Consider the following 21,628-nt stretch of genomic DNA (forward strand, 5'->3'; position numbering starts at 1 on the left):
CTCTCTCAGCATCATGCTGGCGAAAAGGGCTGGCTCCCTGAAGAACTGCCCAACCGCATTCCTGCTTGCATAAAAAAAGATCAGCTGCACGAATTTCTCCATGCAGCCGGCATATCTGAGGAACACATCTTAAAAGCAGTTCGAGGAGAGTATCCAAAGTTGGAATTCCCTCCCTCCTTCAAATTGGAATGTTTCCGAGGCCGACACAGAGTCGAAGCCGCTCGGCAGCTGCGTTCCCATGCCCAAAAAAGATGGATAGTGGATTTTTATCCCGCCGGTATTTATTTGGACTCCAGCTCTACGACGTAACGAAAGCTGACGTTTCATAACAGAGATTAGCAAAGACCTGAAAGTTGCTCTTATGGATGAATATACAAACGAAAGAAAGCCAGACGATGGGGAATTTTACTACAAGATTCGTCAGTTTCAAGGGGCTCTCGGGTTCAAGAACCCCTACTTCGAAATGCGTTGGTGGGCACGACTTACATCCATCTCGGACACGGAAAACAAGAAACAAAGACTTACGCAGCTGGTAAACCATAAGCAGTTCGGGCCAGCTTTCGATGCATTCCTCAAAATTCCGGCTCTATATGGGGGTCTGCGGCTTAGTATGATTAGTGCGATCGTTTTGATTGGGTTCAAGTCAAAAGGTTTATATGGTTACTCCGACTATGGTCCCGTTTTTAGTCCGCTCGTGCCGAAGTCGGCCAAGCCATTTTTTCGTGGAAACGTCACACTGCCAAAAAACAGGAGCGCAGGAGCGCCACATTTTCTTATTCATCACATTTCAGATTCAGCACAATATTATATTACCAGGTTCTATCGCATGCCAAAGCCCCATTTCGGGCAGGAAGGTGAACACAGTACACTTGGAGTCGAGATAGAACGAAGAACCGTGTACAGCGCCGGTAATAACTCTAAAACTCAAACTCCCGCATTAGTCTGCATGGCTTGTTAGTCAAATACCCCGTCCCCGTTTGTGTTGTGTCTTGCTTATTGAAAGTTAGCATTTTCGTATCTATACTCTCCTGTTAATGAAGGCCGGGCAAGGCGGGGTTTCAGGTGACAATGGGCAATATCCTGTTTTAGTTAGTGCATTAAAGTTTTTGTTGAATAGGAAAGGGGCCATTTAGAGGTGGCTAGCCTGTGGTTCAACCAACGTAGCAATTTTTATTGTTGTTGCTACCTATTCTGTTGATTGTCTCGTAAAGGTTACAAAAGTAGGTTGCACAACGGTAGGATGGCCGTTTATAGGGGTCCCTACCGTTGTTACTATCGACAAGATAAGTCATGTGCAAATCCAATGCGGATTGATCCGCATAACAAACCAACAGTTTTGGTATATTCACGTCTTTACCGTGCAAGATAGACTCGAAACTATAGCCTTTGTCCCTACCCGAGTGGTAAAACCTTCGCCTATCTGTGTCTAGCTGGATGGCCGCCTTCTCTTCTTTCTGCCGTTTTCGCTTTCGTTCTCCAAGATTGAAAAAAGATTGCTGCCGTCCTCCAAAAGGTTAGGGTAATGTTTCAAAAGCATCGACATGATTCTTTCGTTATCCTCTTTCAAGACCAGCAAATCTCGCGCCTGTTGTTCGACCACATGTTCCAATCCCTCGACTTGAGCATTGTTCAGGTCCGCATTTTTGACAAGCTGGTAGTGCTGCTGCTTCCACACAGCTTGGTTCATCTGGGCTTCTTCGAGTTGAACCTCCAGACTTTGATTGATTTTCATCATCTCCTCCTGGTTTTTGATGGCCCTGGTATGGTCCGACATAAGTTCCTTTTGTCCTTCCTGCAAATCGTGCACTCTGTGAAGCAATGCCTGAGCTTCCACACGCTCCTGCTGGTAGATGCGCTCTCTTTTCACATTTATCTGGCGGGCGGACTCAATCATCTGCAGTGCGTGACAGAGATAATGGCTAAGATGATCATAGTTGGGTACCTGGAGATTTATTAGCTTCACGCTTTCCCAACCCGTGAGCAAATCGGTCTGGAGACGTTTGGGAATGGTGGGGTGGCAGTTACCGTGTTGTCTTCATTCGAAGCAGCTACGCCGCTTGATACGTGGTCTTGAGGCGCAGCTACCATGGCTTTTAGGCTCCAGTAATGCTATGCAACTGACAGTATTGATAAAGTAGAATGGCCACTGTTTTGACCTAGGAGTTGGCGATGGTAGCGGTGTCAGACTCGACTTCATAATAAATGTTTTTTTCCCTATGCCTACATCCACATCCTGAAGGTTGCCAGTCAAAACGGGGTTTCCATCGCCTGCGCCTGTTCGTCCACGCAGTTAGATTCCGCACAAACGGTCCAAATCTGGTCTTTGGCGATCTTTTGTGTGATAACCGCCTTTTTCCTTCTTTTGGTCGATGTTGGTGCTGTGCAAAAGTAACATGATAATGCTGCTTTGGGTTGCACCTCCGGTCCCTAATTCGGCACATTTGCAGGGAGAACCTTCCATAAAACCTGGCAAATGTACGGGCCCCACTATCCTTCGGTTAATAATCTCAGCTCGGCCTTTCGGCCCTATATTCCAGGCGCACAAACACCAACTGCGCATTTGAAAAGTGGCAAACTCGAGGATCGCAGCATCCTTTTGCTGGACCCAGGGTTTTGGTTCTTATCACCACCTTGGCAAAGCTCCATCCCTGGTTTTGCTTGCGACGGAGTAGCATTTCGACGGATACAGTGGCGCCAAAACCCCACTAATCTGAGGCATGTTGATAATATTTCTTTTTCCTTCCAATCGCAGTAACTTTGTCGGCATCACCGTTCGACTTTTTGTTACTCCTCATCACCACCTTCATCACAATCCCGAGGCTCTGGTTCAAATTACCAAAATCACCGCCATCAATGTCACAACAGTTCAGTATCAATACAAGGACAAAACACGTCCAAGGCTGTGGGTTCAGCACTTGCGACGCCATCCTGCCTAGTGTTGCTTTTCACATCGCCAATATCTCGCTGTCCTTATTTCGGTCACATACATACGCGGGACTTAGCATTACATCGTCGAAATGCCTCACATATCGCCAGACAATGTTGCAATGTGACGCCCCCGCATGCCGCTAACGGTAAAATCTTTAGGCTGCTGTCCTTTAGCACTTGGTATGCAGGCCCATCCTTGAATTTGTCCTACGGGGTGCATTCGAGGTCGGTCGAGGTATTTGAGAGCTTTTTATGCTTACCAACTCCGCGCGCGCCGACCGCTGAAATGCCTGTGCTCACAATATGGCTCCTCGTCATGGGGAAACTCCGGGAAACAATACATACTGTACGTACTTTGGAGGTGTGGGACTTATGCAGCCCTAATTATCTGTAAAGGCCCAAGGGTCATCTTATTCGCCCCATCAAACCATCCCCTGGCCAACTCAGATTCGCTCGGTCTTCCAGTCTTTTGCTATCTGTTTTACCGAGGAGGTGACGGGTGCGAATGCCCAACATTTCAAGCAAGGTCCAAGGATTCCAGCCGTGTTGTAAGACATTACCCTTGCTGGCCATGTCCGTCTTCTTCGAGGATTTGGCGGTTCGCGTTTTTTTGTCCCCCACTTGCCTCCCTGATCATTCACACTTAAAGCGGACCCGGTCGGTACTCCGCCTACGCCAACAGCAACGATCCCAGGCACAAAATACCATCCAAAGGGTTGTACTGCGACTGTATACATCATCATTGTAAAAACATAGGTCCAAAGGTCCTTTTCGCGGCTTTTTTGCACAAAATTCGTTGCCATGTATCATGCTACCCTTTGCCACTCGATTACCATGGTAAGTAAATTCTGTAAAACGATCAAATGTAGTTTGGCTAAATTTCTCTGAATAAAATATTTGCCGACTCGAATCTTTTACGAATTGCTACGAGCATCGTTTTTATGCCAGCACTCAGGTGATGTGGAACCTAATTCCTAGGCACGGACTTTATTGGCAGCCATTTCGCCACCCTACAAGCTGCTTCGCGCCGACTTCTAGCAAAAAAAGCATGAACATGAACACTGCCGGAGGCCACGCGGGCTTCGACAGCAGCAATGGTTACTGTTGGAGGATAGAGCACAATCCTCCCAAGTAATACAGTTATCATTAACTAAATCAACTATCTACCCTGAAATCGGTGCATTTCCCACCCAATTTTACAGCGCAGTTTAGCATTGTTAGCAACCACGCCGCACCCAGGTTACCACCTGGACCCCCTGTTAGCACCTATATTGTTAACAATGGACAGAAAGTTTTTTGCGGCAATCTTCTCTTGCCTCCCTTCGATTGTTGTTTCCTGCCGACATTTTCAATTTAGCTCCTTAGGTGGCCGAGCAACACAAGGCCGCAACTGCCCCGCCCCGATTTTTGTTTACTGTGGTAAAAGGTCGCCTGACACAAATTGTTGCAGAAGATAGAGACAGAGGTCACATGATTACAAGGGCTTAGTCAGCGCTCAGCGCAGGATAAAAGCCGCCCAGTGCTCTTTAGGCTATATGGCGCAACGTAGACCAATACATGGCTCTCCTACCGATTCATGCAGGCCCCACGCGTACTTTGTGTGCGTCACAAACTATATCCGCTGTAAAATATGGGGGATTGTTCGATAGAGGCTTTGATCCAGCGGGTAATTAGAGGATTACGGAAAAAAAATGAGCGAGGCACATACGCTTCGCGCAATCCACTTGCAAAATGCCGAATTGGAGCGCAGAATAACAACTTATCAAAAACAATGGTGCTGCATCATGGAACTTGTGGATCAGACCCAGACAACTGTCGTGGCGCTCCAATTGGCGATCCAGCAGTGCATGGGCGAGCGGGTCGCCGCGGAAAAAGGCCTGCTATTATTCTGGGGCATTGAGAGAACGCCATCCGGGCCAAAAAAGGTCCGAGCGGGAGGTTGGGTCTAGACTCGGGCTGTTGGTGACGATGAGGCCGTCAACTGTTCCTTACTCGTCACAGCACGGTGGCGTTTCTCTTGTTCGGTAAGTGATGGGAAACTACTTGGGGGCTGTGCGATTACAGCCCCAAGTACACCAACAAAGTCACATTGCTGATAAAAGTGGGGTTCAAGCGGGGCATGGGTGGCGGCTGAAAACGTTGACGAGTCTAAATTTAGCGCGCGGCTTATTAGACCTGCATTGGTTTCCCCGACGGCTTGTATATTTGCCTTCAGATAGATAATCACCCAAGCACAGACTGCCATAGATATTTTCGTGCCATCTTTTCGTAGATTGTCAGTTCAGCCAAAACTGATCCGATAACATGTCCTTCGACTGGTCACAATTCAACTACGGAGCTCAGTTCCACAGCTTCAACCTGGAAGATTTTGCAGATTTGTCGGACTTTCAAATTTTGCCGTCAACCCAGGCACATCCAGGCGTCGAGCTTCCTGATCTTACCTTCAGCGACGGTTTTCAGACAGTAACTTTTGGCTGTAGCAAAACTTCGCAGCCGGCACCAAGTCATCCTTTGTCGGAAGACAGTCCGTGCACGACGGCAAAAGGCAACACGGCCGCTGAGAGTGCAGAAGGCCTGGTACAGGTTGTGAAGCAGATTGTGCAGCAGCACTGTAAGCAGCGCTGTGGACAGCACGATGAGCAGCATTGTGAGCAGCTATTTTCTCGACGGTTACAGGAACATGTCAGACAGTTAGAGGTGTTTAACAGCGAGTAAGTACTTGTGCTTTTGTTAATGGATAGCATACAACATGTCACTGACGTAATTATGTAGGAGAGAGACTCAGCTAAAGAGGCTTCAAAAGGAAGTAGACGACAAGATCGGTAGTTTGGAAAAATGGGCAGCGCAGGTAGAGGCACAAGTGAAGGCGTTAAAGGAGTTATATGAGTAGATTGTGGATCTGTAGGGCGGTTCTATGTTGGCCTTAGTCCTCTGTCTTTTCTTTATGTCTCCGAACCTGTCGACTGTTGTCGGGTTTTTTTTTTGGGGGTTTTTTTTTTTACAATTTTGGACCTTTTTAGGAGCTGTTAATTTGTGTCCTCTAGCCAAGTGTCGAAACGAAACTAGCCGAACAGAATCACAACCGGTAGGGCTGGTATCAATGCATACTAGAGTCTATTGCGTCATGTATTTGGACTTTATCCCTGGTTCGTGAACCTGACTTCAACTGTGTTCCAACAACTGTGACGGGTTACGTCGTACTCGTCGGTGTTCCTAACCTGGCCCCACAAATAATTTGTGCCGGTAAGGTGCCCAAGTTCTGGGCCTGGATCCCCACTTGAATATGGGGCCATTTCCCTCCTGTACATGGGACCGGAATTTCAACGTCACACCGTTGGCATTCAGCTTGCCAGCCCGGATTTGGACAAATCCTGTATTTAGGGTCTGTTCTGTCGCAACTCTCAAGATATCCCTTTTGTTTCATATTTATATTCGAATCCTCAGTCCCTTCGGAGATGCACAATGAACCCTCGAGAACAAGGCAAGCAGCGACACCAGAAGAAAATCAATCGAAACCTCAAAGGATTGCTGAGCAAGTGTTACAAATACGGAAGACTGTCCGGGGTCGAGCTAGCTCTCTATATAGAATACCCTGACAAGGACGAGTTTGTCGTCTTCGAGTCGGAAGGATACAATTGCGACGGAAAGATCGCGGAAAAGGTTTGCTTGACTCGCCGACCGGTGCATGGACAGACCTAACACTCCGCCTCTAGAAAGCTTCAGTGAAGTCGAAGATTTACAAGCCAGGCGATATCGAGGATATGCTTAACATGTTGCACAAGAAAAAGGCGCAAAAGGCGCAAAAGGTACAAAAGGTGCAAAAGCCAGGTCCAGACCAACGGAAGACACCTATTCGAAAGAGGACCTCGGATCATTCACGGAAATCCGTGCTGGATTTGTCCGAAAAAATAACACGACTGGGACAGTTTCCTAAAATCCCAGACCTTAGGATCCGGGCATGAGGCCATGCGTCAGAGCCGGGCTGGTAAACATTTTAATTTGGAAATGGCTGGTTTCTTTTTTTTTTCTTTTTCAGGTAGCTGACGACTAGCCAGTGGGCAGTTGAAATAACGTTGGGCTCCACATCTCCGACCCCCCTAAAGTCCGGCCCCTAAAAATATCTACTCAGCCACGTCAACCCTTTGTTTTATTTTATAAATATCTAGACGAATTTTTCACTTTAGAACTTGCATTTTGAAGATTCTTGCTCCAAACTTTCCAATGAAACAGTACACTGAAAATCAGCTTCTTGCTGCCATTTCTGACATAAGAAATGGCAAATCAGTTCACAAAACCTCGCAAAAATGGGGTATTCCTCGGAGTACCCTTCACGATCGTTTAAAGGGGGCCCAGTCAATTCAACAAGCGAAAAGATTTTGTCAAAGGCTTTCACAGGAGCAGGAGACCTATTTGGCAGATTGGGTACTTGCGCAGGCCGCGTTAGGCCTTCCGCCAACGCATCAAGAACTACGCTATTTTGCGGAACGAATTCTTCAGGCCGCCGGAGAAAGAAAAAGCCTTGGGAAACATTGGGTTAGCCGTTTTATAGCCCGATATCCAATTTTGAAAACCCAAAGGCCCCGGCGAATAGAAAATGCCCGGGTTAATGGGGCTACAACCGAGGTAATTAAATCTTGGTGGTCCTATTTGAAAAATCCCGTTATCGATACTATAAAACCGGCCAACCGTTGGAATATGGACGAAACAGGTATAATGGAAGGCAAAGGATCTAATGGCCTGGTGTTAGGGCGTAATAAAATCCGGCCATTACAGCGAAAAGAGCCTGGAACGCGGGGTTGGACGAGCATAATCGAATGTGTATCAGCTACGGGGGCTGTTATACCTCCCCTCGTTATATTTAAGGGGAAAAACGTACAGCAACAATGGTTTCCAGCTGATTTAAGTCCTTTCGATACCTGGCAATTTCATGCAACAGAAAACGGGTGGACAAATAATGAAACAGGTATCGAATGGTTAAAAAAGGTGTTTATTCCAAATACCCAACCTTTAACTCCTGAAAAGCGTTTATTAGTTCTCGACGGCCACGGATCACACGTCAGCGACGAGTTTATGCTTGTTTGCCTCCAAAATAATATTCAGCTTTTATATTTACCTCCTCATTCGTCGCACGTTCTTCAACCGTTGGATTTATCGGTTTTTGGGCCGTTAAAGGAAGCTTATCGACGTCACCTGGGATTTGTAAACCAGTTTTGCTGTTCAACGGTTGTTGGGAAACGAAACTTTCTACTTTGCTATCGAAAAGCCAGATCAAAAGCATTTATAGCAAAAACCATTCAATCTGGTTGGCGTACGACGGGGTTATGGCCGGTGAACTTGGCAAAACCACTTTTAAACCCGTTTTTATTAGAAAATAGCAACGCCAACGTCGAAAAAGGTAGAAATAACGGCTTCCAAAGGGATAAAACACCGGAAAGCCCAAACCAAAAAATTAACGACCAATCTTTACTTATTTGGAAAACCCCTAAAACGACCCGAGATATTCGACTTCAACTACAGGAAATTTCCCGGTCCGAAAAAAGTAACGCCACTTCACGGCTTTTGTTTGCAAAAGTCCAAAAAAGCTTCGAAACCAAGGATATCTTATTGGCTGAAGCTCAGCAAAAAATCAGTTTGTTAAAAGCAAAATTGGAGGCGGTACGGCCGGTCAAAAGGAAAAGGGTAATTCCGGATCCCAACGAGCTTTTGGTCAGCAAAAAAAACGTTTATGAAGCACAGGAAAATAATAGGGACTGTTTAGAGGATTTGAACGATGGAGAAGAGGTTAGCGAACCGGGAGAGCCTGACAATGATTGTATTATTGTGCGTTGATAGGTTTACATTTAAATCGGTTTATAAAAGGGGTATTTCGTCGTTACATTTTTCAAGGGGGCCGGACTTTAGGGGGGTCGGAGATGTGGAGCCCAACGTTACTCTACATAAATCGAGAAGGGAGTTCATGAACAGATTATCAGAACAACAAACTATCAATTCATAATACAAGGCCGCGGAATCTGGGTGACTCTCTACTTATGAAAAGCACAAATCCATTTAGCAAAGTAAAATAAAGATTTGAAGCTGAACTGCTAGCGGAAAAACAGATTCACCACAGGCAGAAGAAGAATTACACAAAGTAAAGGAAGATTTTGCAATCGGAAACAGGGACGGATGAACAATGAACAAAACCAGGCGACGGAACCCAAGAATTGGCCCATGTACCGGACAGCTTTTGGGAGGCAAGCGAAAGTAGAGCTGGTGTTGAAATGTCGAGAGAATCAGAAGCCAGACGGCGACAGAAGATATATTTGACCCCTCCCGGCATGGCTCAACCCGAGCTTTCATTGCATGACTGGCTTATCAAAATCGAGCTTCTCGACAAAACAAGCTTATCTCAGCCGAAGCCTTTTGTCCGTTACAAAATACCCATGTCTGACGTTCCAGCGAGCAAACATGGCAAAAGCCCAAGGCTTGAGAGCCCACTGTGCACAATATCGCCAGTCCGGATGGAATGCAGCAAGCAAAGTGTCTCTATAGCAAAACATGTCATCAGTCAGAGAATTCGTCCTGGGAGGATGGGATAGAAGTAGGAAGTATGATACGACAGATGCAAACAATTCAAGCAGCCCAGCTCGGAAGCGATGCAGGCAAACCGTTTACAAAACAAGATATAGACGCTACAGTATTATATGTTGTTTGCTTTGCTACAATAGCGTTTATTGAGGTTATGAAAATTTCCATGCATCTGCAGTGGAAGTTAGTCCCAAGCCGGAAAGTGAGCTGAATCATGCGCCAACCCAAAACCAAAAACTAACAACTTATCACCTTCACAACCAAGACTTGAGCCTTTTATTTCCAAAGCCGTAAGCCAATCGCATTAAGCTCTAGAGCACAAGTACTTCACAAACCGGCCCGAAAGATTAAGACTGTTTCACACTTGATTGGGGTAAAGGCTGCGAGTTCCGATGATAATTTTTATCCTTTTGGTCTGAGGCTTCTGATTCTGCGAGTCGATATTCGACTTTGTCGCGGTGTTATCTGATGGGGCTTCTGGATAGCCCGAGCTGCTATTGGATATGTTTTGGCTTTTCGTCGTCACATGCGACCTCGTGCACATCTTGCGCGTATCGACTAGCAGGTCCATATCCATGCTTTAGACTGCAGCGATCGCCAGTGCGGCTCAGACTGTGCTCTTCTATCCTAACGTGACAAATGCCCTGAAGAACCGTAAAGGAGATGGTGAATATACTTGCTGGGATTTGAGGATGACGAACGGCTGGTTTTTGTTAAACATCTAGTCTGGTTGTTGGACTGGCATTACTATTCTTGTATTGAAATGGAAATATGTTCTTTAATTGCTTGTGTCGGTTCAGGTCGCCGGGCGGAAAACAGGAAACTGGTCCACGGCCGATATGTTTAGGTACCAAGAAAGGGCCTGGTCCGAAAGTAGGTAAATTTGGCACTGGCGCTTTTCTGTAGCAGAGCAGGTGTCCTTGTACTAGCCATTGTATGGCCTTTGTTGTAGTCATTCTTTTGTAGGGGAAATCAACTGTAAAGGCATGCCACAGTTAAAGGCTTACCCTGGCAATTGAATATCTGATTCTAGCTTATCTCATGCGAGCAGGTTTAATAAGAGGAAAAACGTTGAAAAAATTGCTCTCGAATCTCCCGTGTGGTCATACTATAATCCTGAGCCGATTTCGGTATGGCTGAGCGAGGGTTGAGGATTGCCTGAGTCCGTGGCGCAGTCACCAGCTCCTAGTTTTGGGCCTCTTGAGTTTCACGCACCCGGAATGGGCGCAACCAGAAACCATATCGGTATCGGGCCCGATTTCGCCCTTTTTCAACTCCAGGTTCTTATCTCCCGAGTCTTGGTTTGGGACCCTCTGGGCGTCCCAGTATTTAAATATGATGTCCGTAAAGAATGTCGATTAGCGGCGAATTTTCGCCGTGGTCGGCTCGGAGCACCAGTCACGGCTCGCGTTTAACCGGCCCCAGTACCGACATCCTTACTTTGTACGGAAGGTCGGCGCACCGCGAATCCTCCACCTCCCAAGCCACAACATACAAGGCCCGTGGGCAAGAGTATACTGATGGAGCGGGTTGGTTTTGTTACTTGGTTGCGCTTGAATCTGTGCAGTAGGCCGACCTAAAAAAGAGGTTCAGTTACAGTACTGTACAATACTGTACTGAAACAGTATTTACTTTATTGTTTTAATTGCAAGTAACTATCTTCTCATATGCTTGGTAAGGTCCTTATACTCTACGACAATCTGTATCCTATAGTCGGTGGTCCGGCCTGTGACGAATACCTCTATCTCGTGCTTCGGAGACGTATACTTGCCATCGGTTCTTCCGAAACCATGATAATTTCTAGAGCTGGTCAAACGCCGTTCCGCACTCTGTCGGACTCCATCTCGATCCCAACTCCGCTCCCAAAAACAACGACACGCGACAGACTCACATTTTCCGTCTTTACATGTTCTGTTATAGGAACCCTCCTGTTTAAAGGACATACTCTGTTCATATTGACGATAACTTCCCTCCTTTTGTTTACTGTAACTTATATGTCCCACGGGCGCATTCTCATGCCGCTTTCTTGTACTTGTCTCCCCGTGCAACGTGTTTATCTGCACACCGGGACCGAATCGGACACGACTCGTCCCTTCCTTTTTGAGGATTGGTTTTATCGGCAGCTTCTTATCTGTCTTGTCGGCGTATTTTCCCGCTGGCGCGGTCAGTGCTGGCTGTGCCAAGGGACGAGAGATGTTGCTTTTGTTTATTTGTCCATCATCGTTCTTTTCGTTTCTTTTGGACTGGGAGCACCTCCTTTCCTCGTCTGAGCTGTTGGGGCGAGGTCGATGATTGTGTTCATGTTCTTTTTTCACAGATGAGTGTCTGGCCCCAGACCTCGGGCACCCAGTTGAGTGATGCTGTAAACTGTCACTTGCGTTGCTTGCCCGGTCCATCATCCCACTGGGCTCGCCTGCCTTGATGCGATGTCCATCGACGGGAGTTTTGCTGCTTTTTCTCCGTTGACGTGCCTCGTAAGTTTGACGTGTAAGTTCGGCAATTTCAGGCCGAGAAAGCTTTCCAAGCACGGCGGTGAAGTCGGGGAAAACTCTATATGCCATTCCCGCTTTATCTAATACGTTTGCACTAATGATTGTGCCATGTATCTTGGTCCAAATTGCGTCAGGTGTAACTTTTTCGACATGCCTTGGCCGGTATGAGTCGGACCGGTTTGGTTTTGCTGTATGAAAAGACATTTGGTCTGCAATGCTTATCAGATTTGAGTTTTACGATTCGTGCATGTATGCTTTTCATGCGATTTGAGCGTCGTGCACGTCAAATGTTGAGTTCTTTAAGTAGTTTATTTGGATGCAGTGACGGCAGCCCTTAGTTTTGGGGAATGGCCCAGATTTGGACCTTTATTAGCTGCAAGTGCGCCAATGCAAACCCCGCGTATCAAATATCAACTGTAAGGATAACAGCCCGATTAACATAACTAGAGATTCACCAACGTTTATATTATAGACCCTGCATACAGTACTACAACCAGGCTCAACCAGGCATCTTACACTTATACCAAAGATGATTTGACAGTTTCGGGTTTTGGAACTGGCTTAGAACAAAAGGTCAAAGCTAGCCACGATACGCCCTAAAATAGACAAAAAGCGTTAACACGTACTATAGCGATCGTGCTCGTTTAGGTTGAATGTAAGGAGGCAAGATTTGTACCACACCTCCAAAGGTTTGGAAATTTCGACGTAACCCAAAAGGACATAAAAGCCGGCCCGGAAACGGACCCGCGCCTGAAAATGGTCCCCGGACCGGTAATGGACCAGCATTACCCCTTAGAAAAGGTCACCTCTAGATTCAGAAGCTGCACCGAATATAAAAGGGGCATTGCCCAAACAAGTGGAACAGCAGAGGAATTGTACGTCCTTCTTTCATACACCAACGCATTCCATTCTTTTACACGCATTACAGGTCTCTGCATTAATTTGCTATTTTTGTTATTTATTTCGGTTTACCATTCGCTATGCGTCACAGTTCGGCTTTTACAATCCCTAGCTTTCTTTCCATCGTTGCTATATTAGCTTCGGCTCAAGCGTCCCCAAAACCCACGGAATGTTCAGCGTTTAGTGGAGACGCAACCTCGACTTTGGCAGCCCGCTGCACGTCTCCGTCGATTCCGGCTTTGGCCAGGTCTTCCCAGAGCTCTGAAAATCGTGAAGAAAAAGCAAATCAAGAACTCAGCTTGACGCAACAACTTTTTCTCGCATCAAGGCAAGTATTTTGCCAGATAGGAGATTGGGATTCGCGTTTGCTTTTGCTTGCTCGTGTTTGCTAACAAATCCCAAAGCGCCGCGGACCGGTTTAATCTTCTCCCGGACGATTCTCAGTTTGTGTTCAACTTCAATCAGACCCAGGAAGGCGCCGGCGATGGTGGCATGCTTGTAGCCGCAAACCGCAAAACCTTTCCCGCCTTGGTCGGGACGGGTTCTGGGATGGCCGTTGGTCGTGTGGGGCGTAAGTCTGCTTTTTAACCCAACCCACATTTCTGACCTTCTAACCTTGAAACAGCTTGTGGCCTCAATACCTTCCACACCCACCCCCGATCGGCAGAGCTGCAACTGGTCGTTGAAGGACGTCTTGTTACTGAAATGATGCCCGAAAACGGAATCGTGGACGGCGAAGGAAAGCCCCGCGTAATCAAGAACGAGATTGGAACTTACCAGATGACGCCGTTTTATCAAGGATCTATTCACACGCAGTTCAACCCTGATTGTTCCGATGCCGTATTCGTTGCTGCTTTTTCCAGCGAGGATCCCGGCGCCGGCCAGGTGGTCGAGCAGACGGTCGCGTTCACGGACGACCTGATCGCCGCCGCGTTTGGGCAGTCGATTTCTGGCGAAAACATTGAGGCCGTGCGCAAGGCGATTCCCACTAGCATTGCTCTTGGGGTGGAAAGCTGCCTGCAAAGGTGTGGCATTGAGAAGAAGTCGAGGTGATTCTATGTAGGCACGTGAGATATAGCAAAGCGATCTTTTGAAGGTATGAATTTATACACAACATGAGAATGTTTTCTGCACTAGGAAATAGGTATTGCCGCAACTGAAGCGAATCGCTCGAAAACGGCGTAGATTTCTTCGATAGCTAGACTGGTTAGATCTGTGATATTAACAGTACCAATATGTGTTCCTCTTTTTTTATTTTGCACGCGTGATGATTACCATATGTGGTATAAGTTATGTTGTGGTTTCTTGGATATAGCCGCCACCAGAACTTGGGTTAATTAATTTGGGACCAGTGTCGGAACTGCATCTGTAATAGCCGCTGCCGCTCCAAGATTTTGGAAGGTATATGTTTGTAGACCTCGTCTACGCGTAGGGACTCGGGTTGAGACAAATAAGTAGTGAGGATCGCTGTATTTAATTCTTCCTTTCTGTCGTCCGAGGCAACAAAGGAAGCTATTTGCAATTTGTTCTGGAACAAAACAAAGGGGCCCGCACGTGTTACTCTATGTCGGAATATCCCTTCAAGTGCGATAGTTATCATTATTCCAATAGTATAACAGTCGGAATAGTTATTGTGCCACAATACTGTACGCAAAACAAAGTTACCGGCTCTTTCTTGGCTTACTCTTGTACCTTCCTAAATTGGCCAATGCTGCGCCCAGCGAATTCCGTCGCGATCTAAGGCTGTTCAAAAGTGGGCAAGAAATCCCGTTCTTAAAAAAGTGAAGGAACAAATTTAGGCCTTGTAATATTTAGTAGGGAAACAAATTGAACGACAGGTTTGCGCCGAACGTAAACGAAACCCACAAATTAAAACTCCCACCCTTTAGCAGTCACTCCAATTATTGCGGCTTTGTTCTTTCGTGTGCACCTTGTCAAAAATGGAGGCCACCTGCATAAAACCATCCCCCTTGGACCCTGCAATGTTGTTCAGAGTTACTGGCCTAGTTGTCGTGATAACAGGTGCTGAAAGTGGTATAGTGCAGAGTTTGTTTTGCGGGCCTAGGAATTGCACACTCATACCTACGGTCCCGAAATTGTCCCCCACAAAAGTAAGCGATCCCATTTTAAGGAGCGCACCAGACAAGGCCGGCATTTCGTCCCTTGCTCGACTTTACAAAACATATAAATAAGCAAGAAAGTAGCCTACATCGCTTGCAATTTGCCGTGTAAGCTACAGCATGCCTCGGTGTAATCATAATTTCTGGCTGGCCTTGGACGCGCAGCACGACCAGGCTGAATTGCTGGTGTCGGATAAGTTGCAAAATACTTTTGAGACCATTCCCAGCCCGGATGTCCAGAAGCCGTCCTTGGTTGTCGCGATTGGAGACGCAGCTAGAAAGGCTGCGTTGGAAATATTTGGGATTAAAAGGAATCGAGAGTCTATCGCCAGCCAAAATACATCCGAAATCCACCTTCACATTGACCCCTCCAGCGTGTTTGGCACACCGCTGCTCATAGCAGAAACCAGGGTTTGTAAAAAGGAAAGTCGTACAAATGCCGATGATAAATGTCACGAAATTACAAGACAGCCAATAAAGAGACCAAGATCCCTTCATGACATGCAAAGGTCCGTAAGCAGGCTCCATACCAACCTTCTCGCTGCGTTTACCGACGTGTTTTGTCTTTTCTGCGAAGACTTTGGAGGTCTTGACCAGACCGCCATCGAGTTGGCTTCTTGGCTCGACCGAAGCCTTCCGTCCAGCTTTTCGGGGCGGGTGCGCCCGCGATTGATTGTAGTGGTCGATCAAAACCCAGGGACAGGGGCAAATGAAAACAAGATACGAGAAAGGCTGTTTGAACTGATAAGAAAATATACCGTCAAAGATCCCCACGCCGTGTTTTCAGCAGTGGAGACGGTTGCGCTATTCCCAGACGAGAACATTTCTAGATCGGCGCGGCACAGGCCGTTAAAAGAGCGCATGTTGGACAGTTTGGATTCGGCGCGAAATGACAGGTTACAATCAAGGCACGATTTTTCCGCAACCCATTTTGCTGCTCTGTTCAAAGGCGCCTGCGCGCAGTTTGCGGGTAACCTGGATGGCTCCTTCAACTTTGTCAAAATTGCCAGGAATTCGAACCCTATAGCCCAAAGTTTACAGGCACATTTGTCCGACTTTCTCAGTCTCGTGAAATCCCCGAGCGAAATAGCTACCTTTGCTACGCCCATGATCGCGTCAAGCTTCCTGTTGGATAATTATCCACCCGGAACCCATTGTACGTTACAACTCCGGTGTTTAACGAACCAGCTAACGTAAACGTGATATTTAGATTTTCACGCCGAGGACGTAATTCGGCATCTTTACAAAGGCGTCGTTACCCGAGCTTTTAAAAAGAGCGTTTCGAATTTAGAAAATCGTGAAGCAGTATCTGCAAATACTTTTGTAAGCTCCATAGAAGCCCATTTGAGAAAATACGTCGAATCGTCGTCCGTCGGTGCAGTTCCCACCGCCGATATCCATTCCGAAAACCTCGCACGTTTTGCAAACAAATGGGCCGTCATCAAAAGCTCGGACACCTGCCTGGTCTGTTTGCGGCGGCGGCCTTTGTACGATTTGTGCCCTGGACATACGATTTGTGAAAACTGCGTGCGTGTTTTCGGTCTCTGTGCGGACGATGATCCGTCGGTTTGGACGTTCGAAAAATGTCTTCTTTGTCAGAATCGCTTGTCCGAAAAGACGCGGATTCGGATCCACCCCCCGACGGCAGGCGTAGGGGTACTCTGTCTCGACGGTGGCGGGGTCCGCGGCACCTTGGTACTAGAGATACTGAAGCGAATAGAAGAACGCGTGAACCTCCCTGTGCCGCTGCAGCGGTTTGTGAAAATAGCATTCGGTATCAGTTCTGGTACGTGGCTGCACGCTTCCTGGGCGCTTGTGCCTACTAACTTCCACAAGGTGGCCTTATTGTTGCAGACATGTTCGTCAACGGGTCCTCCATCGCCGAATCCACAAAAAGATTCGAACTACTGGCCGGTCGGATATTCCGACGTCGAGAGCTCCTGAGCACGTCGCGCATGCCTTCGTTTCTCAAACTTATGCTCTCATGGCTAACCACCGCCTGGAGCCCCGTATCCCTCCTGGGCCAACTTGCTGCACTTTTGGTATCCTACTTCGATGACGGGCTGTATTCTTCGCAGCAAATTGAGAACGTGTTGAGGTATATATTCGGGGCCGACAAAGGAATCTTGGACGTTTCCAGCGCCACGGCGAACGGAACTTTGATCGGGCTCCCCGTCGCCACCGTAGACGAGGAGCCGATGTGCCGCATTTTTACTAACCGAAATGGAGCTTATCAAAACAACCACCACGCGAAAAAGCCGACAAAATGTCTTGCCGTGCTTGGCAGCAACACACACGACGAGATTGTACCCTCGAAAGCCAATGAAAAACTAACACTGTGGGAAATGTAAGCTTTCCTAAATCGATTAGAGACAAAAATAGAGTCAAAAGAAAAAAGAAACTAATATCAAAAAGCGCACGAGCGGCTTCTGCAGCGCCAGGGTATGTATCCAAGCGATAGTCCATCGATCGATGCGAAAGAAAAAAAAGAGGTCTAACTCGAACATATACAGGATTTTCTCACCTAAGCACTTTGCAGGTCTCGGCACGTTCCAAGATGCTGGGCCACTAGAGAATGACCCACTTCTGTCAGCCCTCACCGCAATGGCGGCGTATTTTCCCGACGTCGAACAGCCGGATTTTGTACTTTCGATAGGTACCGGCGAATCGAAACCGAGAACGGCCAACCCGTGTCCGGACGAGGTTCGCAACGTTTGGAAAAACGGCGCTTTTCCCAGGCTCTGTCGCCTATTTTCTGAAAAAATAAAAGATAAAAAGTTGAGGCAGCTTTTCCAAACGAGCCCCAGATATCACCGACTCGACGTACAGTTCGACGGCGATCTGCCAAGGTTGGACGATTTCCGGAGCATTCCAGAACTTCAGGTCCGAGGTGAAGGCGATCAGTCCATCTCGGGAAAAATTGAGCGCATAGCCCGCTGCCTGGTGGCGTCCTTGTTTTATTTCGAGCTGGACGCCGTGCCGCAACGGTCTGCGGGGAAACAGGTTGTTACTGGGCGCATTTTGTGCACCCTTTCACCGGGCGAGCCGGGGTTTACCGAGCTGTTTGACCGTTTGCATAAAGGCTCGGCTTCCTTTTGGATTGATGGCCGGCCGGTCGAGAGGAAAGTGGACGAATGGGGACCTTCCAAAGGCTGCCGCTTCCAGAAACAAGTCCAGTTTACCACACAAGGCAGCTTTTCCGTCTCGCTGAAGCAAGACCGCGAAGACGCCTGTGAAATAAGCGGATCGCCGTTTTCAGCGGAGAATCTAGTAAATTTGCAAGGCCTCCGGGGAGCGTTCGGGAGGTCAGATCACAAACGGCCATGGACAGGGTCCCGGGGAGGCGGCAACGGGAAAAGGAGAAGATTGCTGTAAATCATGCTGTCAATGGTTTCCCATAGAATTTTGCACTGGCGCTTTTGCATTTATGTATTATGCTTACAGGCGCTTGCTATATTGATAGACCTTGCAAGCGTTTTGCATTCAAGTTTTTAGGCAGCAGCAGCCACAATTTAATTCTTTACCTTATGCCGGCGGCAATATCAATCTAGCTCCAGTTCGAATTACCCAAGGCGTTTTGCGAACTGCCTACGCAAAGGTGCTCGCCGGCATTCATCTACAGTTCGATATACGCAAACACTCTCGATCACTAAACAAAGTCGGGTCAAAATTTGAGGGTGCCATGCGAAGACCAACCACATAGTTTCCAGTCAGGAACGATAACGCGAATAACAAAAAACAGCTTTCAGATGAGCTTCGTCTGGCCTTTATCGAAAGCTAAGACGCTAAGGAAGAACTGTCGCTTTTGCTATTTTAACTCTCAAAATGACCAACGATCCTCATCCTTTCATAGCGGCTGTTCCAGCCGCTGCAACTTTTAGCTTTTGTTTTCTTTGCATATTCGCCTCTTTCAACTATGCCGTATTCTACCTTTATCTATGCAAAAAACTGAAACCGCACAGTCATACCTCTTTGAGCAGCTTACAGCTTTTCTGTGCATGGTCGATTTATTTGGCAACGTCTATTGGGGTCCTCTCTTTACTATATTTTTCTTCCCGATATCTTCATATGCTCGCATCCTATTCCTGGCTAACAATCATCCCACAAGTAAGGCAACTGATTCTGACACAACGCGGCTTTAGTACTAATATGTTACAGGCATTACAATCAACACAAACATTCCCGACACAAATATACCCCAAAGCACCAGTCTACTTGTTCGGAATTTATTCCATTAGCATTGCATTCGTAGTTAGCTGCCAAGGCCTATTAACAGTGAGCCTAATCGCCAGTCAAGCTGTCCTTTATGTAGGGTGTTTTGTTCACCGCCTAGCCGAGGCGGGTGCGCTTTTGTTTATGCGCTTAGCACAAAGCTCCACCACCAACCAAACCAAGACAATTCTGATGGTCCATCTCATCTTCCGAGTCCTAGCACTATTGGTTGTCGCCATAGCACTGCCTCTGCTTATGAAAACCATCAGCATGCCTTTTTGGTTTTATTTTGTAAGTTGTGGAGCTTCTGCCAAAAAGGGCTGCGCGTCGCTGACCCCGACCGGCAATTGCAGGCCGCATTCGTCGTTCTTTTCGTTGCCGACCTCCTGGTGTATATTTCCTTTGCGGCGAAAGTAGTTATTGGCCCTGGTGCCAGTTCAACTCTTGCCACCGAACTGAATTTTTAATAAAGTCCGAAAGGTCAGTCCATCATCTGTTGCCGTGGATTGCCTTGTTTTTTTTTGGGCTGTAAAACGAGATAGGAGATTAGAATATACCTACACATTACATTTAGGTATGCCAGTTTTAATGGGACTCCGGTCAAGAGTGTAATATGTAGTACCTTTACCCAGCAGAGCTGTCAAATCGCTTTACAAGTACTGCTGCTGCTTCTCTTTAACTTCTTTTGTCGGTTTTGTCATGAAAACTCAGCAAACTCTTGGAATTCTGCCCGAGTCAGCAAATTGGCTTCATCTTGGTGGAGAACCAGTCAGGATGGCCACGGCGTGTCCGTCCCGTATTTCCTTGGCTCAAATATAAATAGTCCCATTTCCGTGCCAGTCAATTACAAGAGTTTAACAGCAGTCCCATCAATCTTCTTTTCCAGCTTCAATTTACAATCTGTCTTGTTCTTTTGCACCAGTCAACATGTCTTTGGTTCCTTCCATCACACAGCAGACCAATGCCGTCGAACCTGTAAAGTCTCACAACCATGGGCCTAGGCGTAACACTCCCGTCCCGCTACCTTTTATCGTTGGTTCACAACCTCCCGTCGCACCAAGCCAACATGTGCCGGTCAACCAGCCGCTTAAAATTACGACCTCTCATCCTGCATTCAAACCTAGCTCGAACGTTTCCAAAAGGCCCCGTGGATACGAACATGATACCAAAGAACTGGTGGCTGCCAGACCCATGGCCAGTGATTCGAATTCGGGACTTAATCTATCGCTACATCAAATAGACCAATCGCACTTGACGCCAAGCTATGGTGCTGACACCAAGCTGCAAACCGAGTCTGGAAACAGGCGGCATTGTTTGGAAAATCACACAGCCCAACTGCCGCTGGCAGCGCTGCCCCAGAATCCAGTCAGAACTGCCCCAGCAGCCGAGGCTGCATTCACATTAGGGCAGTTCACTGAGCATGTCACTCATGCCGAACCTTCTGTCCTGATTGGCGATTCGAAAGAAAATTCGTCTCCTGGTGTAACGGCAGCAGAGGCTGATAAGACTGAGACTGGCGAGAGTCAACTCGTCGAATCAACGGATCGACCCACCAAACGGCAAAGATTCTGTACAGGATCCGAAGAACCGATGGGTGCTTCGTATCGTCCTGCGCAGTATCAGCTGGTGGGGGATGAAGACCCGACATTGCCGACACCCAGCAAAGTGTTGCAATGTTTGCTGCCCGCCGTAGCCGAGAACTACACGTCAGCAGGTGTGTCAAAAGAGGAGCAAGCTGCTTCGGGAAGCAACTTTTCTCTGAGTGACCAAAGCAAAGGCAGCGAACCGAGATTGGCTAGAAGATCTGCAAGGATGAAAATGGCAAAAAACTCCCGCTTTGGGGATAAAAAAGATGAAGCAGCCCTTAGGGGTAAAGCAGATCGTCACGGCCAGGTCGACAACAAGAATGCAGATCTAGTGGAAGAAAACAAAAAGAGAGGGAGGTCGTATGAGGCTTCTACTCGTGTTAAAAATGTCCCAACGAACCAAAAGGCGCGCGGCTCAAAGACGGATGAATGGATTGTGGACTGTGTTTTAGACGAGAGGATTCACGAAAGAACCAGCGGCAAACAGTATCTCGTATGCTGGACACCAACATGGGTTGATGAGAGGGATATTGACCCAGGGCTTGTCAGGGATTTCAAAAATAAAAGCGTCGGGCCAAACGCAACCCCGATTTAGCGGACATTTGGGTCAGAAATTGGGAAGAGGTGATGGTCACGTTTTGTTAAATTAGACCTTGACAGTCCTAGATTCGGTCCGAAGCCGAATCTGGACCCAAGCCTGGTTTAAAATAATTGTTGCTCGTTGCGTCGTTCCGTTTTTTCAAATCTCGTTTAGGGCAGATTTCATAACAGAAATGCCTGTGCGAAATCAAAGCGAGACAAATGGTAAAGCATTTCCTGGTCT

General features: G+C 47.3%; 5 protein-coding genes across 5 annotated transcripts; 4 read left to right on the forward strand and 1 right to left on the reverse strand.

The window, feature by feature from the left end:
* Positions 1-6,390: 6,390 nt before the first annotated feature.
* Positions 6,391-6,917, forward strand: PpBr36_10448 (uncharacterized protein; the record flags this gene model as incomplete). The annotated part of the gene is made up of 2 exons (XM_029897559.1): positions 6,391-6,609; positions 6,642-6,917. 2 exons carry the CDS (start codon positions 6,391-6,393, stop codon positions 6,888-6,890), a joined length of 468 nt encoding a protein of 155 aa, XP_029744138.1. The 3' UTR covers positions 6,891-6,917.
* A 3,989-nt stretch (positions 6,918-10,906) lies between these two features.
* PpBr36_10449 (uncharacterized protein) lies at positions 10,907-12,191 on the reverse strand (the record flags this gene model as incomplete). The annotated part of the gene is made up of 3 exons (XM_029897560.1): positions 10,907-11,071; positions 11,093-11,111; positions 11,152-12,191. 3 exons carry the CDS (start codon positions 12,189-12,191, stop codon positions 10,907-10,909), a joined length of 1,224 nt encoding a protein of 407 aa, XP_029744137.1.
* Positions 12,192-12,967: 776 nt separating this feature from the next.
* Positions 12,968-13,940, forward strand: PpBr36_10450 (uncharacterized protein; the record flags this gene model as incomplete). Its single annotated transcript, XM_029897561.1, is given in 3 exon segments — positions 12,968-13,219; positions 13,236-13,458; positions 13,513-13,940. 3 exon segments carry the CDS (start codon positions 12,968-12,970, stop codon positions 13,938-13,940), a joined length of 903 nt encoding a protein of 300 aa, XP_029744095.1.
* A 1,187-nt stretch (positions 13,941-15,127) lies between these two features.
* On the forward strand, positions 15,128-18,382 carry PpBr36_10451 (uncharacterized protein; the record flags this gene model as incomplete). The annotated part of the gene is made up of 5 exons (XM_029897562.1): positions 15,128-16,163; positions 16,218-16,793; positions 16,862-17,354; positions 17,423-17,449; positions 17,521-18,382. 5 exons carry the CDS (start codon positions 15,128-15,130, stop codon positions 18,380-18,382), a joined length of 2,994 nt encoding a protein of 997 aa, XP_029744096.1.
* A 1,764-nt stretch (positions 18,383-20,146) lies between these two features.
* On the forward strand, positions 20,147-21,035 carry PpBr36_10452 (uncharacterized protein; the record flags this gene model as incomplete). The annotated part of the gene is made up of 2 exons (XM_029897563.1): positions 20,147-20,933; positions 20,992-21,035. The coding sequence occupies 2 exons, from the start codon at positions 20,147-20,149 to the stop codon at positions 21,033-21,035; spliced, it is 831 nt and encodes a 276-aa protein (XP_029744097.1).
* Between the last annotated feature and the right edge of the window lie 593 nt (positions 21,036-21,628).

Source organism: Pyricularia pennisetigena, assembly GCF_004337985.1.
Source record: "Pyricularia pennisetigena strain Br36 chromosome Unknown Pyricularia_pennisetigena_Br36_Scf_10, whole genome shotgun sequence".
NCBI classification, from domain to species: domain Eukaryota; kingdom Fungi; phylum Ascomycota; class Sordariomycetes; order Magnaporthales; family Pyriculariaceae; genus Pyricularia; species Pyricularia pennisetigena.